Source organism: Lytechinus pictus, unplaced genomic scaffold (genome assembly GCF_037042905.1).
Source record: "Lytechinus pictus isolate F3 Inbred unplaced genomic scaffold, Lp3.0 scaffold_20, whole genome shotgun sequence".
Taxonomy (NCBI): domain Eukaryota; kingdom Metazoa; phylum Echinodermata; class Echinoidea; order Temnopleuroida; family Toxopneustidae; genus Lytechinus; species Lytechinus pictus.
Window position 1 is genome coordinate 10330847 of NW_026974141.1, and position 23748 is coordinate 10354594.

The 23748-nt window shown below is 35.0% G+C and overlaps 1 protein-coding gene across 1 annotated transcript; it reads left to right on the forward strand.

The window, feature by feature from the left end:
- Positions 1 to 285: 285 nt before the first annotated feature.
- LOC129282850 (uncharacterized) lies at positions 286 to 5968 on the forward strand. The gene is made up of 6 exons (XM_064115183.1): positions 286 to 295; positions 1438 to 1638; positions 3797 to 3991; positions 4548 to 4745; positions 5204 to 5336; positions 5797 to 5968. The coding sequence occupies exons 1-6, from the start codon at positions 286 to 288 to the stop codon at positions 5966 to 5968; spliced, it is 909 nt and encodes a 302-aa protein (XP_063971253.1).
- The last annotated feature ends 17780 nt before the right edge of the window (positions 5969 to 23748 follow it).

Consider the following 23748-nt stretch of genomic DNA (forward strand, 5'->3'; position numbering starts at 1 on the left):
AATCCGGGTTTAGAACAGAATCCGTGTTATCGTAGAAACTTTTTTTCAAATTTACATCAAGAGCGAAATTTACTTGTCGCGTCACATGTAGGATTTTCACGAGTGTAACTTCCTAGTCCTACATGAAAAGTGGAACTATCCTACATTTAATTTGTGTTCATTTTCTTTTATTCACTAAATACGTAGTCGTACAATCCTTTCATCACTTCCTTTTATTTGTCAGATGTTTACCCCTCTTATAGAGCATTCGTATGTGCAGTAAGTGGATTATATATATTTAGCAAAATGCCTCAAGGTTGGATGAGTATCACCACCCAACCTGTATTTGCCCTTAAATCAATTATATAAGAGGCAATTTTAGATTTTGCCCCCCCCCCCCCACCTAAAGCTATATGTCAATGGATGAAGTTACCTTTTTGTCACCTTGACACAATTATATTAATGTACTTACAGTAACCCTTGACCTTAGCCTTTTCCTCTTTTAAATCGGCTGGTATGAGGACAAAATATAAAAACATACTCTCATGCAGTGGGTTTACATGTAACCATGTGTTGTAATGACATGAGGTTTATGTAGGGGGTGAGTTATTGTGGCAAGGGAGCGAAGTGAACAGGCAGGAGGTTTTCGTGCGAACAAAACTTAACTCATCAAACTGCTTTAACATTTTAATACCATTCTTCATTGAAGTTTTGTTGCCTGTGTATACCGTACACAGGCAACAAAACTTCAATGAAGAATGGTATCCCCATCCATTACTTCTTGTAAAATGTGCGTTGGATATACATCTAGTGTTTGTGTAGTATGTTGTAATGTGTATGAATGTTATCAACTAATTGTTGGCTTTGTTAAATCTTAATTGCCGGGTTCTCCACCATGCCATGAGCAGGGAGGATAATAATTCAGATGATGATCAATAAAAATAAATATAATGAAGATATTGTTCAGACTTTTAATGAAGACATTAGTATATAGCGGAAACTGACCATATAATTAATTACCTGATTTAAAAAATGTAATAAAAGAATAAATACTTCAGAAATTATCAGAGTTTGATTTAAAAAAAAAGGGAAAGTACTATTTAGTCAGCCAACTCTCCGAGGGTAGGTCTCTTTATGATCAGTAATTAAAAGTTCTAAATAATGGGAATATGGGATGCCATTTGGGTTGGTAACGGTGAGTGACTAAAACCATAACGTGAAAATGTAATGCAACCCAATCCAACAAAAAAAAAGAAAATGTAATGCAGGAAGTTACATGTATAATTATACTGCATAGTGTACGGTATTATATTATCCCCGATCCACGGGAATACCCATGTCATTCCTTCGTTTATTCTATTCAGTTTATTTATTTTCTAATGTTATTTCTGTGTTGAAACATGCGATTTTTCTTTATATTTCACGAACCCCTACTTATTTTGTTTACACCCTTTATAGGAGCTATCAATTGCAGCGCTCCATACATTCCTCACGATGCATCGGTGGAACGTCTTCGTCTCAACTATGCATTTGGTGACAGAATTAATGTGACCTGTGATGCAAGTGATGAATACTTTACTCTTCAATGTCATAACAAAGGCTTGTGGAGCGGACCCGTCGTTTCCTGTCCAAGGTCCAACGTAACAATACCCGCTGCAGGTACTCTTGATTTATTTACACCTTTTCATCAGCATTTCTTTCCTATTGCATTTTCTGTTAACATCATTGGCTTTAGTTTCAAATTGTTATCATTAATTTCTGATGATCAGAATTACTGTCGTTAATATTATTTTTATTATTTTATTTTTACATTATCATTGTTTTTGCTACTGTCGGTGGTAGTGTTATTGTAATTACTACCTCTCTTAGGCCTTATATGTAATTATCATCATCATCACCATCTTCGTAATTGTAATTATCAACATATATACTCTTTTTGCTTACTAGATGTACAATGTATTGACATTTAAAGAGTGTGACCTGAATCATTAAAGGAAAATGAAAGGATAGATTTATTATCTGGTCATAAACTGATTACATTTCACTGATTAAAATAAAATTAAAATGAGGCAGAACGGTTTCCTATTTCCCATGATATGCCAAGTCAAAGTTATCAATATTTTGATTTTGAAAGACCCGTGGAGATCGCCATTTTGCTCATCCTCCCTATATCTCTGTGGGGGGTTGTGACGTCAGCGACGTACAACTCGGTGTCCGACCTCGGCACTCGTCTTGATTGCTAGCATAAAATACATGGGCCAGAGTGGATCTGGCTGCCGAAAATAGGTCAGTAAGGGGAACAAAATGCAGCTTTTGCCTAATTCCTGATCCGCAGAAGAGGCCAGAAATCTCTTTAAAAATGATTGGCTGCACTTAAGGTGGAAAAAACTACAATTCTTCCAAATTCAAGAGGAATGATGTTGTTCGTAGCGAGCATTTTACCGATTTCTTCGGCCGAGTATTGGGGCTCGAAGTCGTAGGCTCTCAGGCCTTCTAACTAAGTTCTATTTCAATACAAACGTCCGATAATACTTACATCGACGGTAACAAATAATAAACAACGTTAGATATATTGAAATATAGCACAATTAACAATTTAACGATATTCAAACGGGATAAACAACCAAACTTCCAACATAAAAGTCAACACGATCACTCGGTTCAGGGGCCGGCGGTCGGCACTCAAGTGTTCATTACATGCTGCCGCGCACATAAAAATCAAGCCATGGAAGTCGTGTGTTGTGGACACCAGAAGGAAGATCCCAGCACGCGCGACCCACTAGATAGAAATCCACTGAAAAACGCGGTTCACGGTGCTAGCTATATACTAACCTCGCAATACGTGTGATGAGTGGGTGGCTGTACTGTCTACGAACAAATTTAGCTTTGTCAAATTTGCCAATTTGGATATCGTAAATAAATGTGTAAACATTTTCATCAAAACTCATCAATTTGTGTTTTAAACCATAAAATAATTTGAATAGCTTTTTGATAATGATTTAAAGTGTTTTATGTGTGTATTATATTCATATCTTGTAAAAAAGTATCTATATTATGCAAACTCGGGGTTGGTTTCAGCCTGTGACTAGCTGCACATGGAAGTTAGTACCGAGAGCAGTTGTACGTCGCTGACGTCACGATTTTGAATGAACCTCGCAACAATGGCGATTACCATTTAGAGACTTTGAACGTGAAGAAGCCCAACTTTGAAGAGGGGGTATTCCACTCTGGGAAATCGGATTTGGATATAAGTGGATTCATTTTGATTATCATTTACTTATCAATGATATTATGTGGTATTACATTTTGGGTTTCATTCTCCTTTAATGATCTAGGTCCACGGTTGGAACTCTGGAATTATATTATCATTATGATTATTGTCATTATTATGAGTATTATCATTATTATTAGTTGTAGTAGTATTGCTGATGTTGTTGTTTTTGTTATCATTATTATTAGTAGTAATATTATCATTATAAGTGTAATCATTATTTTATCACCATAATTAATATTTTCATTATATTATTATTACTGTTATTAAGATAGATTCAGTAAGTAATGTATTATAACATTGAAAAAAAGTGAGTTTTGCTCACAATAATTCCCTTGCAATCCTATTAGGAGCTGTTATTGCTCCTTAATACCAAGTTCTGTGTTTTTCTGTTATTTTTTCTTTCTTTTATTTTCTTTTCTTTCCTTTCCTTTTCTTTGTGTGTATGTGTATTTTCGAAAACATGTTTGAAAAGTAACATCCTCAATCATTTTAAAGCAATCTGGCTTCTGTAATTATAGCACCCGTTTAATGATTTCGTTGCAGTAACCGCCCATCGCCACGCCTACTGCAGTGCCCCAGCCGTACCACCTCACTCAACCAATCAGAACACACGTCTCTCATACAAAGAAGGTGACAATATCAACGTAACATGTAACGAGGGTTCTGGATGGTACCCTTTGGAATGTTCTGACGGAATATGGATCGGACAGAATATTGTCTGCCCAAAGCCCACCATAGGTAAGTACATATTGACATATCACAGTCTACATTATATCGTATAATATATTAGCTATATTCATAGGAAAAATATATCTATGTCTTAAAGGTATTGGCATCTCATGAAACCACTAGGATCTGCTTTCCCTTTTCTTTTTACCCGATGAATTCAAATATAATGATATAATACATATAATAATAATAATGACAAGACTTGTATAGCGCACTTTACATCTTGATTAGATGCTGAAGCTGCTTCAGGGAAGAACAACAACAATTTACATGTAATACATGTTTGAACAATAAGTCGATGTCTATCAAAAAACACTTTTACATGTAGGCAGGTATGTTTCAGGCTGCTCCTGAAGGTGGTCACCGAAGTCTGGGTTTTCAAACTCTGTGGAAGAGAATTCTACAGGTCTGTAATGTATATCAAATGTAAAACAAATATAAATTAATAAAATCGAAATTCATAAATACCTAGGCTACTTCTTGTGATTAGCTCGAAGTTAATTCGGGGACCCATTTTCTGCATTATTTATTTATTGGTAATTTTTGGCTGTTCTACGATCAACAGACTGCAACCAACCAATCATACCCGCCGTTTCATCGCTGGGCACCTACAGGTCTCATTACAAGGTCGACGAGGTGGTTAACATCACATGTCAAACATCCCTTGATTCCATTCTTTGGGAATGCCAAAAAGATGGTCAGTGGCGCGGACCAGAGATTCGCTGCCCTGTCTCTCAACCTATATCATCCGGTGATGCTGCAGGTGTGTATGGGCATAATTTCCACACTGATCATACTAAAGTATTTGCAGCATTTTACATGTATGTATGAGACAAAAAGCAAGTCGATGAAATTGATGTGTAATATTGCCAATGGATAATAAATGCAAATTTGTCAACAGTCATCCATAGTAACTGGTAAACAACAAAATATTCTTCAAAATATAACACTGTAGCCTGTTTTCTATTCAAACTTATCATTTCAATTTAATATCATACAAAAAACAAATATATAGTGTGGTACTTTTATTAAGCTTCATTTTGTCTTAAATGAATAATCATCCATTTTGCCTTGATGCGCTAAATCGGTTTAGTGAAATGGCCAAGTCGTAAAAAATAAAAGAAATTAAACATTTTTGTTCATATCGAACGTTCACCTGATCATGAACAAATGTTAATTACAATGTGACGTGAAAATACTTTTTTGCCAATTTCTATGCAGGGAGAGTTGGAGAAAAGCCTGTAGAAAAGTGGCACGGACGAGATTTGATAACCACTGGTCTTCTTGTAGCAGCTGTGATCATGTTTGTCCTAGTACTGATGTCCATGGTGGCCTTCTCGATCTCTTTCAAAGGGTAAGAAAAATGTCTCTGTGTCATTCTTAAGTCTGGTTGTGTATAGCAAAAACGAGTGAAATTCCGGGTAGCAGGCAAACGTTGGAAAATATTGTTTACGTAACTCATTTTCGTTAATCTGCACAATGTTCACTTGTTTCACCCTCATGCATTTTACATTTGTTTTTAAAACAACTGTTGATTTTCCATACAAATTAGAAGTAACAAAGCAGATGATCGGAATACACTAACTTCACCAACTTTTCGTGCAACATTGTCATTCCCCGTTCTTTGTAGTTGCATTTTTAGCTCTCAATTATACTATCATGCGTCCCATCTATGGACCACTTAACAAATTCGGAAAATGGCTTTATGGTCACATCAATTTTATCAGTAATTCAAAATATGCAGTGAATTATCTTTTACACATATTCATCACGATATGAAGCTTTTTTGCTTATTTTTGACGTCTTAATGACAGATGGCACTCTGGATCAGCTAAAGATGATAAAAACGCCGACCGAGGACCACTCCCGGATGTTCCTGGAGGATATGCAGACTACCTTGTAGGAGAAAAGTCTCTGTACACCGAACCATACTTGAAACCAAGCAGCATTCCACAGGGATATGAGACCTACGAAAAGCCAATGTAATTGACGTTACTACGTTGTTAGAAACTAGAAACCGGAATCTCCGATCAGGAAAGTTGAATGTTGAAGTCTAATACCCCACCACACTGTAAACAATTAAGTGCTAATTCAGCACTTGCATAGTGACTGCACGACGAGAGCTGATTTTTTTAGTTAAAATTTAAACTAGAAAATCAGCACTCGTAGTGCAGTCACTGTACAAGCACTTTGAATGAAGTACTAAATTGGCACTTCATTTTTTACAGTGCAATGGCCCTTGGAACTACACTCTCACCCGTTGTCATTTAAACTTCAGGAGTGTATAACATGCATACCATGTATCAAAACTTTGAATTACTTCTTGTGAATGGCGTATGATGACGGTAATTCCAGTTTATTTTATTGTAACCATGGTAACCGGATTTGATAATGAAAACAAATTTTCTACGATTACTACAGCTAAGCTAAGATATTGATATATCAGCCCCGCGGGGTTTCATCAATGTAGGTATATGTATACAGGTGGATACACAGTGTTTTCACATTTTCACTGCTATACTTTTTTATTGTGAAAGTAATTTAATACAAATTAAATACGTGAAGAGTAATGTAATACTTATATTGGAAAAAAGGGCTATGGTTGGACATACTTGTTTTGATTGTATATACAGTGCGTCTCCAAAAAGGAACACTCTAAAAAACGAAGAGCTACAAAGAGCTAATTTAGCTCTTAAAGAGCGTGTATAGTGACTGCACTACCAGTGCTGATTTTTCTCGTTCAAATTTGAACTAGACAAATCAGCACTCCGAAGTGCAGTCACTATACACGCTCTTTAAGAGCTAAATTAGCTCTTCGTTTTTTAGAGTGAAACCTTATCTTTAATATCAGTCCAACACCTTAGCAAACGTTCGCGCATGGCAGATTACAAACGATAATGTAGGCATGTCAAAAATGATTTGCGCAGAAACTCGCGTGTGAATCTAAATCCACTCTCATTTCAGAGATCAATGAGAGAATATTAACAAAGAATACAAGAGAGAAACGCTAATGAGCCAATCGTCGAATAAGCACGGTCGTCGTATCACATATCAAACTGGTCTTGCCCATTAATGCGTGTGGTGTTGGTCTCTTGTAAGGTATCAAAATATAGAAGAGTAAATTGAATTGCATTATGATGTAAATGTAAATGACATATCTGAAGAAAAAAAAAGGAAATCCCGGTTTCCTTTTTTTGTGTGGCGCACTATATGTTAAAATGGATGTGATAATTTGTCATTCCTTTTTGTATTAAATAAATTTTTCAAATGCCAATCTCAACAAGCAATGTCGTATTAAGTATTGCGATTATTTTCGATTTTTTTTTTTCGTTTGATGTCCCGGTTGACAACTGAAGTGACAGTATCTGGGAAAGCAAAGTAAGCCACTGAATACAACCTTACATTGTTTTGGAACCATGTATGTATTTTAGTTTTGACAAACGCATTATTCACAATACAGAAACTGGATTAAGTAGTATGATTAAGTTCATACAAGTTATTAATTCAAATTAAAAATATTCATACATCAACAACAATCCATAATGTACATTAAACGAAAATGACAAAAGATGATCAAATGGGAAGATGATATAACGAAGGCACAAAAAATAAAAAAAATAAAAATATATATATGTATATAAGAAAACAGAAGTAGGAACAAGAGAAGGGGAAAAAAGTGGAAAAGATCGGACGTACTAAAAGGGTACTGCTATGAAATAATAAATAAAAAATACAGAACCTAAAAATTATTACTTCTTCAAAGTTGAATAAATTACACAAATGAGATAAAGTGGAGATTAGAAACATTCTGAACCTTGTTCCACAAAAAGCAGTCATACTTCTGGTTATCTGGTTACGCTTCGGAAGCTAGAACTTGTGAACTTCTTTTTGAAATATTCTTGTATTCTAGTTTGTGTTATCAATCAGTCAATGCAATATGCTAGAACGATTTTTTATCATTATTATGGTTAATATTTTCATTATCTAATTTTGTTTCATTATATATTTTTTCCTTTGTTGTGATGTGACAGTGAAAAGATTATCATTATTCAAAATCGAGATCACAAAAAAACTGTTGTTAGTACGTAGTAATTCTAATCAATATGATGTCAGAGCAATGTATATTTTTCTTGAAATAATATCAATGGGAATGAATTTGTAGTTAATACATAATTTAAAAACACCCCATTATTTCGCATAGCCGAAAAATCCCATTGGCTATTTTGTTTCAGATATCTATCTTCTTGTGCTTTCTTTCCCATATGAACTTAACATATTTATCGGAAATTACGAACTCTAGTGGTAAGACAAAGAAGAGGAAAATAATACAATATGCAGAAGAAAACGCATTTAGATCTTCTAAATTAGAGCAAAAGTAATGTACTTACGCTTAGGCTATTTGTAAAGATAATTACGATTTAAATTAATATGTTTGTAATCTTGTTGCAACACAAAATAAAATTATTTGATGAACGAATTTGTAAGCATCTCTTCATTATTTGAGTCTTTGTTTAAATAAGAACCTATTACAAAATATATTCATTCTGATGAAAACTTACTCACTCCTACACATATGCAATTTAAGAAGTTCACCCAATGATTTGTAAGGAGGACAAATGCATGTTTATTTGATATGATAAAGCCAGGTGCTCCGAACAACTCATCCCAAGGCATATTAGAATAAATGGCGTTTAATTATGTTTAAATTACGTTATTAAAGCTTAACTTTGGGTATCCTCCGACATGTTATCATTCCAACTGCGTCGGCGACGTCACCATGGATGAAATAGTAAACGTTTCTTTATGCTACTTTATTTTTTAGTGGCAAAGGAGTTATACATTGAAGGTTTCGATATGAAAACAATACATCGGAATATCATGTATTGAAATAATAAAAATGTGTGTAAACTGTTATATTTTCAATCGCAAATGATATTACAGTTATGATGAACAGATATGGTGCGACAATGTCCAATTAAGTCAATCTTGCAAATGGCGGTTGGGGTAAACTGTATTTCATTTAGTTTGGATTGATGCATTGATTACCCAAGCCAACATGCAGTCGAGTTACGGTTACATCAATATATCGACTGGTTAGATTATAGCAGCACGGTCATTATGACCGAAGTGGAGCGTTGCGCTTAAGTAATTCCTGAAACTCCAGTATCTGCTCATATTCTACAATCACACATGTATACTAAGGAGTCGTCGGATGCCACAAATCAGGTAAGACGTTGAAGTACAAAAGTGCTCGACACAATTGAAACAAAATGGTGACTAATTATTAAACGTGTATCTTTTTTTTAAATCCTTTCATTGTGTGCTACGAAGGATATGGTGCCTTTTGAACAGTGCAATACAGATGGTCGGGGGCTCGGGGGTGCCCCCCCCCCCTCCCCTCAATTAAGAGAAAATCATGACCAAGAAAAAAGTGGAAAGGAAATAAAATGAAAAATAGAAAGTTAAATATATTATTTTCTGAATATTATGTCAAAATCTATCACAAAATTTGATATTGTAATACAAAAGTGGGAATATTTGTGTGCTCGCTTCGCTCGCTCACAACTTTTTAATACATTTTACCCGATCTGCGATATCAAGCTCCTTCAAAATTGACTCAATACACCATTGCCATTGAAATACATGAACCCCTTCCTGTTTGTCCTGTCAAGCATATAATTTAACTTAGTCAAGGAATCAATAACCCCTTGAAAAATGGATTCATGTCTTTTAAAGGTACCATAACATTATTTGTTTACATGATGCAAGGATTTGAATAATTACAAGTTTTCCCAATTAATAATGCAAATCTACTTGCATGGATTGACAAGTCTTCTTTTCTTACTCATGAAGGAAAATTCAAAGGTAAAAACAGTTTTAAATAATTCAAATAAATAAATATGTAAATAAAATTTGACAGCATAATTCGAAAATCATGGCAAAGATAATGAAAGGTTAAGAGGACGTCTGCTGATTAGCAAAACGTCTGATCATCATTTTACTCATATTCTGCGATTCGGGCGCAAGCCTCTTTTTGAACCCCCCACATAAATGTCCCGTGTTCGCTCAAGCATGAACAAAAATTACTTTTTTAAATTGTATTTCAAAGATAAGATTTCAGAGCATCTATTTACATCAAAATATAGATATCATAATTTGACACAAATTTTTTTAAAGACTTTTTAAAACTGTCCCGTTTCTTATACGCACTGTATATTGTAAATATATAAGTGTGAAGCAAGTCATTAATAAATATGTACATCCCAGCTCAAATAGTCTGACCAAAGTGGCCACTTGCGCTTACAGAATTGCGGACAACTCAAAGCTGCACGTTCACTTCACTGTCAAGCGGATTTCAAACATTTTCATCAAATGCCATAAACCAAGTGAGACTTTTGCACTATTGAAATCATATGAATTTAACGCGCCTTGACTTCAATAGTGACCAAGGTGACTGTCATATGAAAGAAATTGGGATATTTGAGACGATTATGTAACTCTACAGCAATCAGATGACTATCCGATCAAGGAAGTCTAGTTTTTCTTTCCATTTTTTTTACCTCTATTTCTTGTCAACAACTTTCAGGATATGTGTGTAAGGGAGGGGGGGGGCACTTTATATTGGATATCCGTATTCCTTTTACTTAGATACTAAAGTTGCAATTGATATTCTCAATGAGTGGGATCTTTTGTCAGCAAATGCCGCTTCATTATTTCAGAAATAAAATGAAGCATAATGTATAACTCTGTCGCTCAAACACATTCGTCACTCTACAAAAAATAATGAAATAAAGACAATAATTTTTTATGAGGAAATTCATATTTTTGTCTCATTAGTACAAATTGCTGATTGTTTTAGTAGTCGCTGTAAGGTGATAGTGAGGTTTGAAAACTGCAGGCTTATTGTAAGCCATATCACTGCCTCTCCTCCTTCCTTTGAAAAAAAAAACACAAAAAGATCCTCTCAGTTTTTTGTCTGGTTAAAGGTAAATTCCAGTTCTGGTAACGATCTCAAAATGATTTTTTTCAGAATCTAATATAATGACCACCCAAGTGTCTGTTTGTATGAATAAAAAATATGTGCCAAAGGATTCTGGAAGAAATTGTGTAATTGCTGAGAAATAAGCAAAATAAGCGCGGATTCGGTCACTTCCGTCGGGTCTTTACTCCAGCAATAATAATACACTGTCCCACGTGTGGCTATCTGTGTTGGCGATCTTCAGTGTGATCGTATTTCAGCTTAGATTTTATGATTTCACAAAGTTCAGTTTATGTAACTGTACCAGATCTAGATCCACGATGATATAGTCATAATTAACCTTGGTTTTACAGACTTTCCCACGAAATTAGTGTTTTACTGCAACTACTGTAATTTAGCTTTAAGTGTGTGATATTATCAAGTAGACTAAGCTTATACTCGAATTCACTCAATCTAACATGTTTGAGATTTGTAATCCGATTGTTGAATTCATCATAGTATTTAAAATTACACTTTGTATGTGAATTCATCAATCTACTTATTTACCCTTTTGTTTCTTCCTGATCTCTTCTTGCAAAAAACCATAGAAATAAATAACATTTGTAACATTAACTATTATGTTTTATAAATCTAAAGATGGCTTACACGTGGAAAAACTGCACTTGCCTTTGAGATTCTTCTTAATAACGCATAGCCCCTCCTTAAAATGTCTGTTACAAACCAACCTAATATCTACTATCCATGTCGATCTGATCGTAGAATATGGTACTTCAATTCCGGGTGTGCTCAAAATTTTCTAACCTGACAATAAAAGTTTTCGTGATCAATTTTCATAAATTTTGAATATAAAAAAGAAAGTGAAATTTAAAACTGAAAACCTGCCTACTTTTTAGCCAAGCCTCTCGTGTTCTTTCATCATTAATGTCGTTTGGAGATCATTGTTGATGAAGCTCTTTTTCAATATGCCAGTGCGTTTGGTATGTCCAAAGCGACTAATTGTGCTTACGAAATATGAAATCTACACGTATGCTCCATTGACAACCAGTTATATATAGCATTCCTCGGATGCCACAAACCAGGTGATACGTTTGCATTAACACTTATGTATTAAACACTAATAATGAAATCTAATTAATCATCTCGTCTTTTTTTATTTTTATTTTTTGCTAAATGTTATAATGTTCAATCTCCTTCCCTCTAACCATCAAGAAATATGGCTGCCACTGTCTCTGTTTGGGGCTCCTTGGCTGGGCTTCCCTCTTCCCCTATCAACGCGTGTGAAGGCTATCTATTGCCACGCTGCAAAAAATAATACTTACCATATCCTATCTCCTCCCCATTTCATTAGAAGGGGGTGACCTTAAAATGTTGGAGGGGCAATAATGGTCTTGAGGTGTCTTTATCTTTCTAAAGGTCCAGGGAATTCTTCATCACACAAGCCTAGTCTTACAGTACAATATTCAATTACCGTCTTCAATACATTCTATGTTGTTGCTTTATCTTGCCATGTTTGTTCTTCCGAGTATTGTCTTCATGTCGTTTAAAATGTGCAATATCCAATACATAAAATCAAATCAATCAAATACAATGTATCTTATGTATTTGTGACATAGATGGATGCCGAAATCTGTATATTAATTTTCATTTACTGGTAAAATGTATTCATAACAGACTGGAGAATCCACATACAGAGAAAAAAAAACACGAAATATATAAAGTAGGACTATCTGTAGAACACAGTGATAAACGAGAACAGTATAGATAATGAGGATATTCCTGATCAATACGCAGGTTTTGTTGTAAGCAAGGTAAGAGTGGCAGGTAATATGTAATATCCCTATAAGGTAATATGTATATTGTTTATAGGATTATATTAGCATCCGACGTACTCGTCAATGCTAGAAATGAAGCGCAATGGTGGGATCTTGATTTAAATTTCCCGGCTCGGTCGGTATGACCAAAGTCACACAAAAGATGCGCTTACAGATTAGCTAGCACCGAAGCTGCACGTATACTTCAGTGACAAATATAGTATTCTTCGGATGCCACAAACCAGGTGAGACGGTTGCATCATGTGTTAGTGTTAGTTAGTGGTGTTCAAGCACTGGCGACTTCAAGAGAGCTAAAAACATGAATAAGTAAGGTCTGGGAATTGCGCGCGCTACATATCGTTCAAATTTTCCAACAGTATATACCTTTTTTTCTGTGCACAGCCGCACAATCAACTTCAACTGTCAAACGTACAAGTTTGCTTCACTCTGAACATGGACCTATTACAATTATTATTATTATTTGTAATAGGTCCATGCTCTGACTAATGGCATGATAAATCGGAGCGTTTGTTTTTCCCGTATAGTAAACTTTTTGACCGAAATCTCATGAATATTGCGGGGGGGGGGGGGATGTTCAGCAAGGTGACAGCAAGATCATGGTTGCTCTCTTAAAACCAAAATGAAATCACAAAGTCGTAGTCGTCGGGGAAGGACATACAACCTACATAATTATTAACATACTTATATCTTAATTTTGTAATGCACGACCTATTGGGCTTATAGCTCATTTTGATTGAGGGCTTATGTAATTCATCATTAATGCATTTCCCTATTTAATACATTTTTTTATTTAATGTTCTTGACCATTTCATCGAGAAGTAAAGAAGGTATGTTCCCTCGAAACAATGCTTGTATTCCCATAATTTCATTAAATAATCGTGTCATCACCGGTTTCCCACACAACTTTTATATCGCACGGATAACAAAAGACTTCATATGCATGGCTGATTGTCAACAAAACGGAGTGTCAGTCGATGAGTCGGGACGCGAGCCTGTAAAACCTCTTCATCTTAAATGCAATAATATATACATATTGATATTGATATCTCGCGAAAGAACTATAACAAAATGTTGCAGAAAAGCATTAAAGATCTCCAGTATCTTCTTCAATTATGTTCGAATCGCCAACCTTGTAACTAAGTTTTATTTTACATTCGACAGGCCATCTAAAGTGTAGTTCACCATACGTTCCAAACCACGCCAGAATCCAAAATCCTCGCCTGAACTACCAATTCAGGGACAGAGTGACTGTGACTTGCGACGCAGACCAATCTAGCTTTACTCTGCAATGTCACAATAAAGGCTTGTGGAGTGGACCAGACGTATCCTGCCCAGTTCCTCGTGCAAAAGGTAATCCATCCTTGATGACTTGAATGGCGGATTTAAAGTTCGTGTAAGAGTTAATGTCCTTAGTAGTATTTGGGAAGGTCACTCCGGGATTAAGAACTATATTCGGTTTGGAAACCGATCCGTCATTAATCTAATCTTACATGTTTTACCCTATCCTCCGCTAGATCACACTCATGCAAAGAAGGAGACAAAACTGATGATGTATTTGATAGCTGATGGGCCACTTGATTTTTTTTTTTTGCTCGTTTATAAAACAATACATCACTGTCTGAATCCTGGGCGACGACTAGCTGATGACTACAGTTTCTTTTGTAGTGCTTTTTCATGAATTATTTGTAATGATATCGTACACTTAACAAAAAATGATTTTACAGAAAAAGGAGTATTTTGCAGAAAGCAATAACAGAATCATTCTGTGTATTCATAAAACAGGATTTTTCTGCAATTTAACAGAACAGGTCTGTTTAAAAGGGGGAAATGGTGTATTATTTAAGAAAATTTGTAAGGTTCCATACACCAAATACCAATTTCCTGTAATTTTACATGACACAATCTAAGATTACGCAATCTGGTAATACTACAGGTGTTCTCGAGACCCTGCTGCAGGAACTTCTTTCATTTTAAGGATAAATTTTTTAACAGTGCATAGAGCCATACCTTCTTTGATGCTTACACATCTTTTACCAAGAAACAGTACTCTACTGCAATGCCCCAGTAGTGCCTCCATATGCCACCATTGGGAATCTTCGACTCTCCTACAAACCCGGGGACAGATTGAATGTCACGTGTGATATAGGGGGAGAACCGGTCACACTGGAATGTGTCGATGGCTTATGGACAGGACAGAATGCAGTGTGTAATTCCCCCGCCCAAGGTAAGTTCTTACCTGAAAATAACACTCCTTACTTGGGAATATACATTCACACACAGCCACACACCCCTACGAACATACACACAGAGGTGCTGGGGCTGACTGGACATGTCTCCGGACTATCAACCAATAGGTTTGGAGTTCGAATCCCATCGCAGCACTCATGCTCTTTGGCAAGGTGCTCGCGTACATATTCCACTCTCCATCCAGGTGTAGTTCGTGGGTACTCGGTAGGAAGAAAATTCGTTAAATGATTGAGCGCGTAGGCAGCCCAGTCGAAGGCGGGTTGATAATTACATCATCCTATTAAGAAGAAACCACTGGGAGAACATTTTCGAAAGACCCCACAGAACAGTTTTGGGGAAAATCTATTGGGTTTCTCAATTTTATTTTAGTTATGATCTCATGTAAACTTGATCGTTACTTCACCTTTTTAATTAATAATCTGGCAAAATCATCAAGGGTTTATCTTTTTTTTCTTAAAATATACCTTTTAAGCAATTCTATGTTGTTTCTTTCCCGAAATTTCTTTAAAATTACACAATCATACGGTATATAATACGGCCCAACAGTTACACGACAATTCCAATATCCTTAATTCGCAGCGTGCAGTCCGCCAAACATTCATCCAATCTCATACGTTGAAGGTGTGAAACCACGCTACAACAATGGAGACCAAGTGAATATTACATGTAACGACCACTCTGATCAGTTCGTCTGGGAATGCCAAGAAGATGGCTTGTGGCGAGAAAGGAACATCAAATGTGCGTTCAATGTAACACCAGTTGCAGGTGATTGCACAAAGTAAAACCCTGTATCTACAGAATATTTTGAAATTTAGCAACAGTTTTGATCAATAATGTTGTTATGGGCATGGACAAGTATTCAAAATGATTATTTGTTTTCTCGACGTTATTTTCATTTATATTTTCCTTGTTATTTTTTATTTCCTTATATTATATTCATATTTCAACTATTGTGGAAATTCCGCCATTCACAGATTTAATCATGCGAATAAAATGAATTGTTATATAGATATTACAACGAGTAAATCTAAACAAACAACGTTTAAATCTAAGTAAACAACATTTTTTTCTAAACGACAAAATGATCTTTACCATAAGTGCGAAAAAAGTAATAGTAACAAATAGGTTGATTCAGGTTGTTTAATATATCTTAAAACAATTGATATGAACTGTTAGAATTATATTGAAGTCAAACACAGTGGAAACTGATCGGCTGTGAGAGGGGATGCAGCGTTTGATGGGTGCATTATTGAATTAGTTCATATTTACGTAATGCAAGCTTTTAATGATGGATACTGCTGAATATTATTAAAGACATGAACTAAACTTGATAAAGGCCTTGGATAATCAAACTGAAAATCGTACATCAATAATTCATATATTTAAATGTATCTTTCCTTATCATGCTTATGTGCTTTCACAGTATTTGTCTTATTACCATGAGGCTTTCTTTAACTGTTGAAAAATAATTTCGTGCAGTCATGCTGACTCATGAAGATTGTATTGAGACATTAATACATATTTCAACATGTAGATTGCAAGATGCTTATTCAGTTTATTACTTCGTTTTTGTTTATTCCAACTTGCATAGGTCCGAACCCAGGAGCTCCTGTCACCGGCCTACTTGTAGTAGCTATCATTTTATTCGTTCTGGTTTTAATGAGTTTTGCGATGTTCTTCATTTTCGTTAGGAAGTGAGTTTTTTCTTCTTCTTCTTCTTCCTCTTTTGTCATCTTCTTCTTCTTCTTCTTCCTCTTCTTCTTCTTCTTATTCTTCTCCTTATTATTATTCTTCTTCCTCTTCTCCTTCTTCTTCTTTTCCTTCTTCTCCTTCCTCCTCTTCTCCTTCTTCTTCTTCTTCTCACTAAAAATAAAATAAAATGTTACACACTTATAAAATAATGTTAATCGTTCAAACTTATAAATAACCTGTATCAAACTCTAAATCACAATTGTTAGAGTGACGGGTTTGAACAAAGTGTTTAAGATTTTAGCATCGTTTTGCAGTGTACTGTCTCTTTCCTCTAAAGCTCTATAGAACGTGGTTTATATTGTTAGAATGTCACCATATTATATCATTGTTGAATTATTACCAATGAAAGTATTTTTCGTTTAAATGATTTACCATCTTTTAAGAATAAAAACGAATGCTTATCATTACTAGAAGTGTACAAGGAAGGTACAAGACATAAAGATGTGGCGTGCTGTATAGTATTTCTTGTCATATATCTCCATTGAGATTGCCTCGAGAATGCTGCAGGTGACACAAATATATACAACTGGTGATCATTTTCGTGTATTACACTATAAAAACAAGTAGAACGCTTAATTAGCACTTTATAAGAGTTCGTATAGTAACTGAGCCAAAGGTGGTGAATTTCATCAATTAGGGTAATCGACATAGCTACACACGTCTTTTTTAGCCCTTCAAGTGATAGAAAAAAATTTTGAAAAATCATGATTTATTACTTCATCTTTTCGCAGCGCAAGATTCCCTTTTTTAAATTAAAAACTGAGTGCAATCGCGGAAGAGGTTTATGGTACACCGTTGTGTAAAGTCCTGGAAGGGCTGAGATAAGAAAAGTGGATAGAATTGGAGATGAGTTGGAAAAGCGAGAAAGTGGAGGTTTGAAATCAGAGTATTCTTTTCGAAGCGAGTGTAGTCCTTTAGGCTGTAAACCAGGAGAGGAAACTTGATTAGTAGGCAGGATTGGGTAGGTGAGAGAAGGCTGGCTTGAGTCGGCGAGTAGAGTGGTAGCAGTAGCAGGAGTGCTACCACTCTACTCGCCGGCTCAAGCCAGCCTTCTCTTACCTACTCAAGCCTGTCTACTACTCAGCTTTCCTCTCCTTCTGGTTTACAGTCGTTTTAAGGACTTCACTCATTTCGAAAAGAATAATCTTCTTTCAAACCTCCATTTCTCGTCTTTCCAATTCCATCCACTTTTCTTATCACAGTCCTTCCAAGACTTTACACATGGTGTACCGTAAACCTCATCTGCGACTGCTCATACATGGTGTACCGTAAATCTCTTCTGCGACTGCTCATACCACCATGCAAACCTTCAAACATCATCAAATTTGAGTGCACTTTCTCCCATCCTAATCAGGTTTTGAAAAAAAAAATTCATCCAAATATTTGGCTGCTACAAATGAAAATTGTAATCCATAACGATCAGGTTTCACCCTAAGCTGATGGGAAGAATTCCATAATCTAATTGAGGACAATATCGCCAGCCGTCCGAAATTTCGTGCTTAACTTAAGAACGGCTTTTTTGTTTTAAATGAAATCATATTTTTCTATTATTTCTTTAATTCGTATAATCCAGTCGTGGATACGGCTTGGCGTCATCATCTAAAGGAGCTCTCAGTGAGAAAGTTCGAGGACCTCTACCTGATGTTCCGGAAGGATTTGCAAATTATGTTGCTGACGAACAATCCCTCTACGTTGAACCTTATCTCAAACAAAATGGAGATCCTAGTTCCAGCTACGAAGTCTACGAATAACCAGTTTGAAACAATTGATCGACCTTATCCTCTTGTTAAAAAATGCACAAGGACATCAAGCAGAATTCGATTTGTGCATATCAATAGAGAGAGGCGTTAAAGGAATCCCCCATTGCTTTTAGTTCTTAATGTTAATATTAGACCTTGTATTATGCTAGACACCTCGGCCAATATTAAAGCTAACGATTTGAGGTTATACAGTATGTTTCTTGTAAAACTTAATTTTTTGTTTGAAAGTAAAGAATACATTTGGTTTGATATGACAGTTTCCGTGTTGGTAATAGCGTCGTGATGATCTTCTACGGTATTCGTAATTTTTTTTTTTTATTATTGCTGGATTTATTTAATTTATTTTCAGTTTCGTTAAAGCTTGTTTTCCTTGTAAGGATAATGATTTCAAGTAAATCTAAATTTACGAAGATTTGTTGACACCTCGCCGTGTATTAGGAGTTGATGTGATTGGTTTGTAGCATTTTTAAGGATAATGGAGTACAACATTTACTTTTATTCTTACAATTATAGTTTGCCAACCTTCTTTCAATATTTATAGTAACAATATTTTAATTACAACTTGGATATGGAAAGATGACGTATATAGATGAAGACTCTTTGCGTGCCTTTGAATATCAAAATTTGATAGCATGAAAAAGAAACCTCCGTGGTTACTATTGGAATTTTTATAAGTTATTTGATTGACTGTCTTTGTATTATAACGAAAAGATATGTTTGTGTGAACAAGATATAAATATATACCAGAATAAATATGAATTCGAAATTATAAATGTGCAAGCTACATGTAGTTACCTGATGGTTAAGAGTGAGTTGTTGCTAATAATCTGTCTGCAGTCCTGGCTATTCATGTATTGGAGTGAAACAATGTGAGCAAACCCAGAGAAACCCACATCACACTTTTGTGAACCTCCCTAGATTTTGAGCGATAAATTCGAGAGTCTTGTTTAGGCAATAGAAAGTTTTCGCTCCACAAAGCACAAAAAAATCAAGAAAGTATAAAATGTAATGCCAAATGCCCTTTATGGCAATGGGCAACAAAGAGGTCTTTGTCGAAAATTGGTCAACCAAAACAAAAGGTTTCGTGTGGGACTCAGGGCAAATTACATATTGGCAATTTTTACTCAGCTCCGAAACTTAGGGCGAAACTGTTATTCGGGTTCACTAAATTTTCCACAAAGACCTCCCAGCTCTTGACGGGCGTTTCCAATACATTTACAGTGTTCTTGAATGTGTCGTGCGTCGCGGGCCGAAAATTCCCTACTAGCCAGATTACGCTACAGGAGAGCCAACTACTAACTATGAATGATATAACATTACTGATCAACTAAATCGATGTCCTTTCGGCGCATGCAACCAAGATGTTTGTGTTTGCATGACATTATTCAGACGAAACAGCGTTTAGTATTGTATGAAAGCGAAATAAAACCCCTTAACCTTATGTACGTGCATGCTCGACTGATTTATATTACAGTGCTTGGTGACTTCATGAACCGCTTGTATCATCAGATCATTAAATTGCACCATACTGTAGAGCCCATTGATTAGCTTGAGATCTTTCATTTTGCCATACCTGGCGATCTCTTGTTTCACTCCAATATTGCGTTGCGAGGGCTGGCTAATAATGGCGTGAGCAAATGGCTATATATCTGATGATGATGTTTCTAATGCTGACAAAGATGATGAGAGCGGTAGGTTAGTCACAATATTGGCATGAGGAAATATATACATATAAATATTAATTTATATAAAAGGTTTAGTAAATGCCGTGGAAATAAAATCGTAGATTATTTTCACGGCATTTACTAAACCTTTTGTGAATACTTTATTCCATATGCCGAAGCAGACTATTTCTATTTTATATATATATATATATATATATATATATATATATAAATGTAATATATATTCGTAAGAAATTATACATGTACAGTAGCTTTGGTAAATATTGTATTTTAAATATGTTGTGAAAGAAATAAATGACGGGGTCGCCCTGGCCACTAACCCGTATCTGTGGTTTAGTGCTTAAGGCATCGAACCCGGGCCTCCAGCTTAGAACGTCGCGACGTTCTAAGCTGGAGGCCCGGGTTCGATTCCCGGTAGAGGCATTTTTTCGGCATCACCAAATTTCCAAAGGGCAGATAGCTCTGGGAAACTTGATTTAAAGGACAAGTCCACCCCCAAAAGAATTGATTTGAATAAAAAGAGGAAAATCCAACAAACATATCATTGAAAATTTCATCAAAATCGGATGTAAAATAAGAAAGTTATGACATTTATAAGTTTCGCTTAATTTAAAAAAACAGTTATGCACATTCCGGTCGGTATGCAAATGAAGGAACTGATGACATCACTCACTCACTATTTCTTTTGTGTTTTATTGTATGTAATATGAAATATTCTAATTTTCTCCTCATTGTCCTTTAGAACAAAGTTTTATTTCCCCCTGAACATGTGGAACTACCATTGTTAAACATTTTATGGTTCAGTCAAGTTTGTCCTTAATTTCAAATCCGTAAAAATTGAAATATTGTGTAATTCAAAAAATAAAAAACAAAAGAAATAGTGAGTAAGGGACATCACTGATTCTCTTATTTGCATGTGACTAAATTGGGCATATAACTATGTTGTGAAAAATAAGCGAAACTTCAAAATGTCATAACTTTCTTATTTTACATCCAATTTTGATGAAATTGTTAGCATTATGCTTGTTTGATTTTTCTCTATTGATTTATATCAACATTTTTCTGAAGTGGACTTGACCTTTAAGCTACGTCTACCATTGTTGTCTTGATTAAATTCTTTCACAATATATATATATATATATATATATATGCAAACTAGACACTTTGTATATTTCAATGGTACTGTCGCATAAAAATTATACTAATAGAATTGACAGCATACATCTTAAAACGTGTAAATTCATAATGCTGGTAATACATAAACCAAAAAATAGTCTATTGCATCCCAGATCAAGCGAAACCAAGTTTTATCTTGGATGTAAAGTAACATTCAAAAATTGAAAATCCACTATAAACTCTTTTGATTCGATATAATATTAAGATGTAGTTCTAAACCATATTCTCTCAAAAATTATAGATAATGGTTAGTGAAGTCTGAAACTTGATTTAGACAGCTTAATTCATTCAAATATGGTTAAATGTAATAGCGTAAACAACTGGCTTAAGAAAAATAATTGATTAAACATTACTTATTGTGATTATATATAATTTATATTTATATCATTTCTTTTTCGGGTGTTTCATGTTTCAATTGAACTCAAATGCTCTTCCTCATGCTTTTACATCACTATTCCAAAAGAACCAACATTTGCATACTTACCCTACCCGACAGTCGTCATTCTTTCACCCGCATAGGTTGAGAACAGTACTTAGGAAAAGAACGATAGTATATACTGGTCCAGTTTATTGGAATTCCTTGGATATGACACTTAAGCAACTACAAAATTATAATATTTTCAAACATCACTTGAAAGCAAAGCTTCTTCTTCGATAAAAAGAAACAAACTGAAATTGCTATTTATTGGCATGCTCTATTGCATTTTTGTCCACAGAGTTTATTATCCAGAAGTTTCTTAAATTCTGTTGGATGGCAGCTGCTTACTTTATTTCTTTTGTTCTTTTATTTCTTCGTTTCTTTCTTTCCTTGTTTTTTTTCACGTTTCTGTGTTGTGTTGTTTTTGTGGGCTTAGTAATTTAATTGATAAAATGTTGTCACGTGTATTATTACAAAGTAGTTATATCAAAAGTGATGTATAAAAAAGGGAACCTTATCTACAAGCATTCTGCTTCTAAGGTTTCCTCCACTTTTCCGTTTTTTTATGTACTTAAACATGTATTAATATGTAGTGATTAAGAATGCTTGCTATTTATACTTATATAGTCTACGTGTGCAATGGTTGCTCAGCTTAGTTATGTAAGTTAAGTTATCAAAGTTTTGTAACATAACGGATTTGTGGAAATAAAACCTAAATGAAAAATGAAAATTATAATCATGATTAAAATGATAACAGCAAACACAGCAATGAAAAGATTCATTAACCGACTTCCATGATAGGAAGTTCAGGACTTTGTTACTGGTGTTGTATGTTAAACCTCATTATCATTTTTTGGTCCGACATAGTACAAACGGTATCTGTATTCAAACAAAAGATGTAGTACGTATTTCAATATGACCTAATATAACATTCCTTATCAGAACTTAAAAGTTGTTTTTGTCATGCTCTTATTTCGACACACTGTTTGAGAATATTATGTATTATACATGTATTTATACTCAGATACTCATGATATATGGCAACATAAAGCAAAGCAGTATATTTTTAGCTAAAAGGGGAAGATAAACCTATTAATAATTTTGTCACACTTACATAAAAAATATATAAAATAAATTGAATGCATATTAAAATCACCTTAATTCGCTACTTTCTCTTTTTTTTCCAGTGTACCCTAATGTATCCTTTTCGTGACAATAGTCTGTGAGCAAAATACATTTTCTAAACTAGAAAATGTTTATACCATGCAAATAAACAAATTCCACGGAATTGTTTGTGTGTTTGTTTATTTGTTTTACCAAGGAAAAATAAAACACATGCTATCATTATCGTGAAAAATAAAGGGATTCAGCAACCAAAAGTAAGATTATTCTTCCTGTTCCTGATAACGTATCTCCTACCAAATAAATAATTCACTCTAGACACATTATTCTGAAAATAAGAAGAAAACAGAAAAAAGAAGACATCGTGTACAAATTCCTCCTGTTTTGAGAGTGGGGGTAGGCTGCCATTTATTAAACATGTTAAAGGCTATTAAAGTGGCCATGCTCAGTGACAAAGACATGGAGGTGTCAAAGGCACCGGTGTGTTGGCTCAGTTGGTAGAGCGTAAATCTCGCAACCAGGAGGTCGGGGGTTCAAACCCCGGCCGCGTCAGACCAATAGACGTTAAAATATGGGAGTTGCTGCTACCCTGTTTGGCGTTCAACGATTAAAGGGCTAAAGCCTCGTCGATCTGGCGCTGCACAGCGGCTGCCGGGCCCACGATCAATTGGGCAAAGCAAATTTTCTGAGTATTTCATTTCATGTCTATTTCGAATAATAAAGTATGGATATCCATCATTTCCATTTCCATGAAATTGACTGATGCATCAGCCAAATATTTAGCTTTGCATTCCT

Bases quoted from the DNA above. Each gene is read 5' to 3' on its own strand.
- LOC129282850 (XM_064115183.1), top strand. The intron at 1,639-3,796 runs GTACTCTTGATT...ATTTCGTTGCAG, and splicing joins CGTAACAATACCCGCTGCAG to TAACCGCCCATCGCCACGCC. The intron at 5,337-5,796 runs GTAAGAAAAATG...TCTTAATGACAG, and splicing joins TTCTCGATCTCTTTCAAAGG to ATGGCACTCTGGATCAGCTA.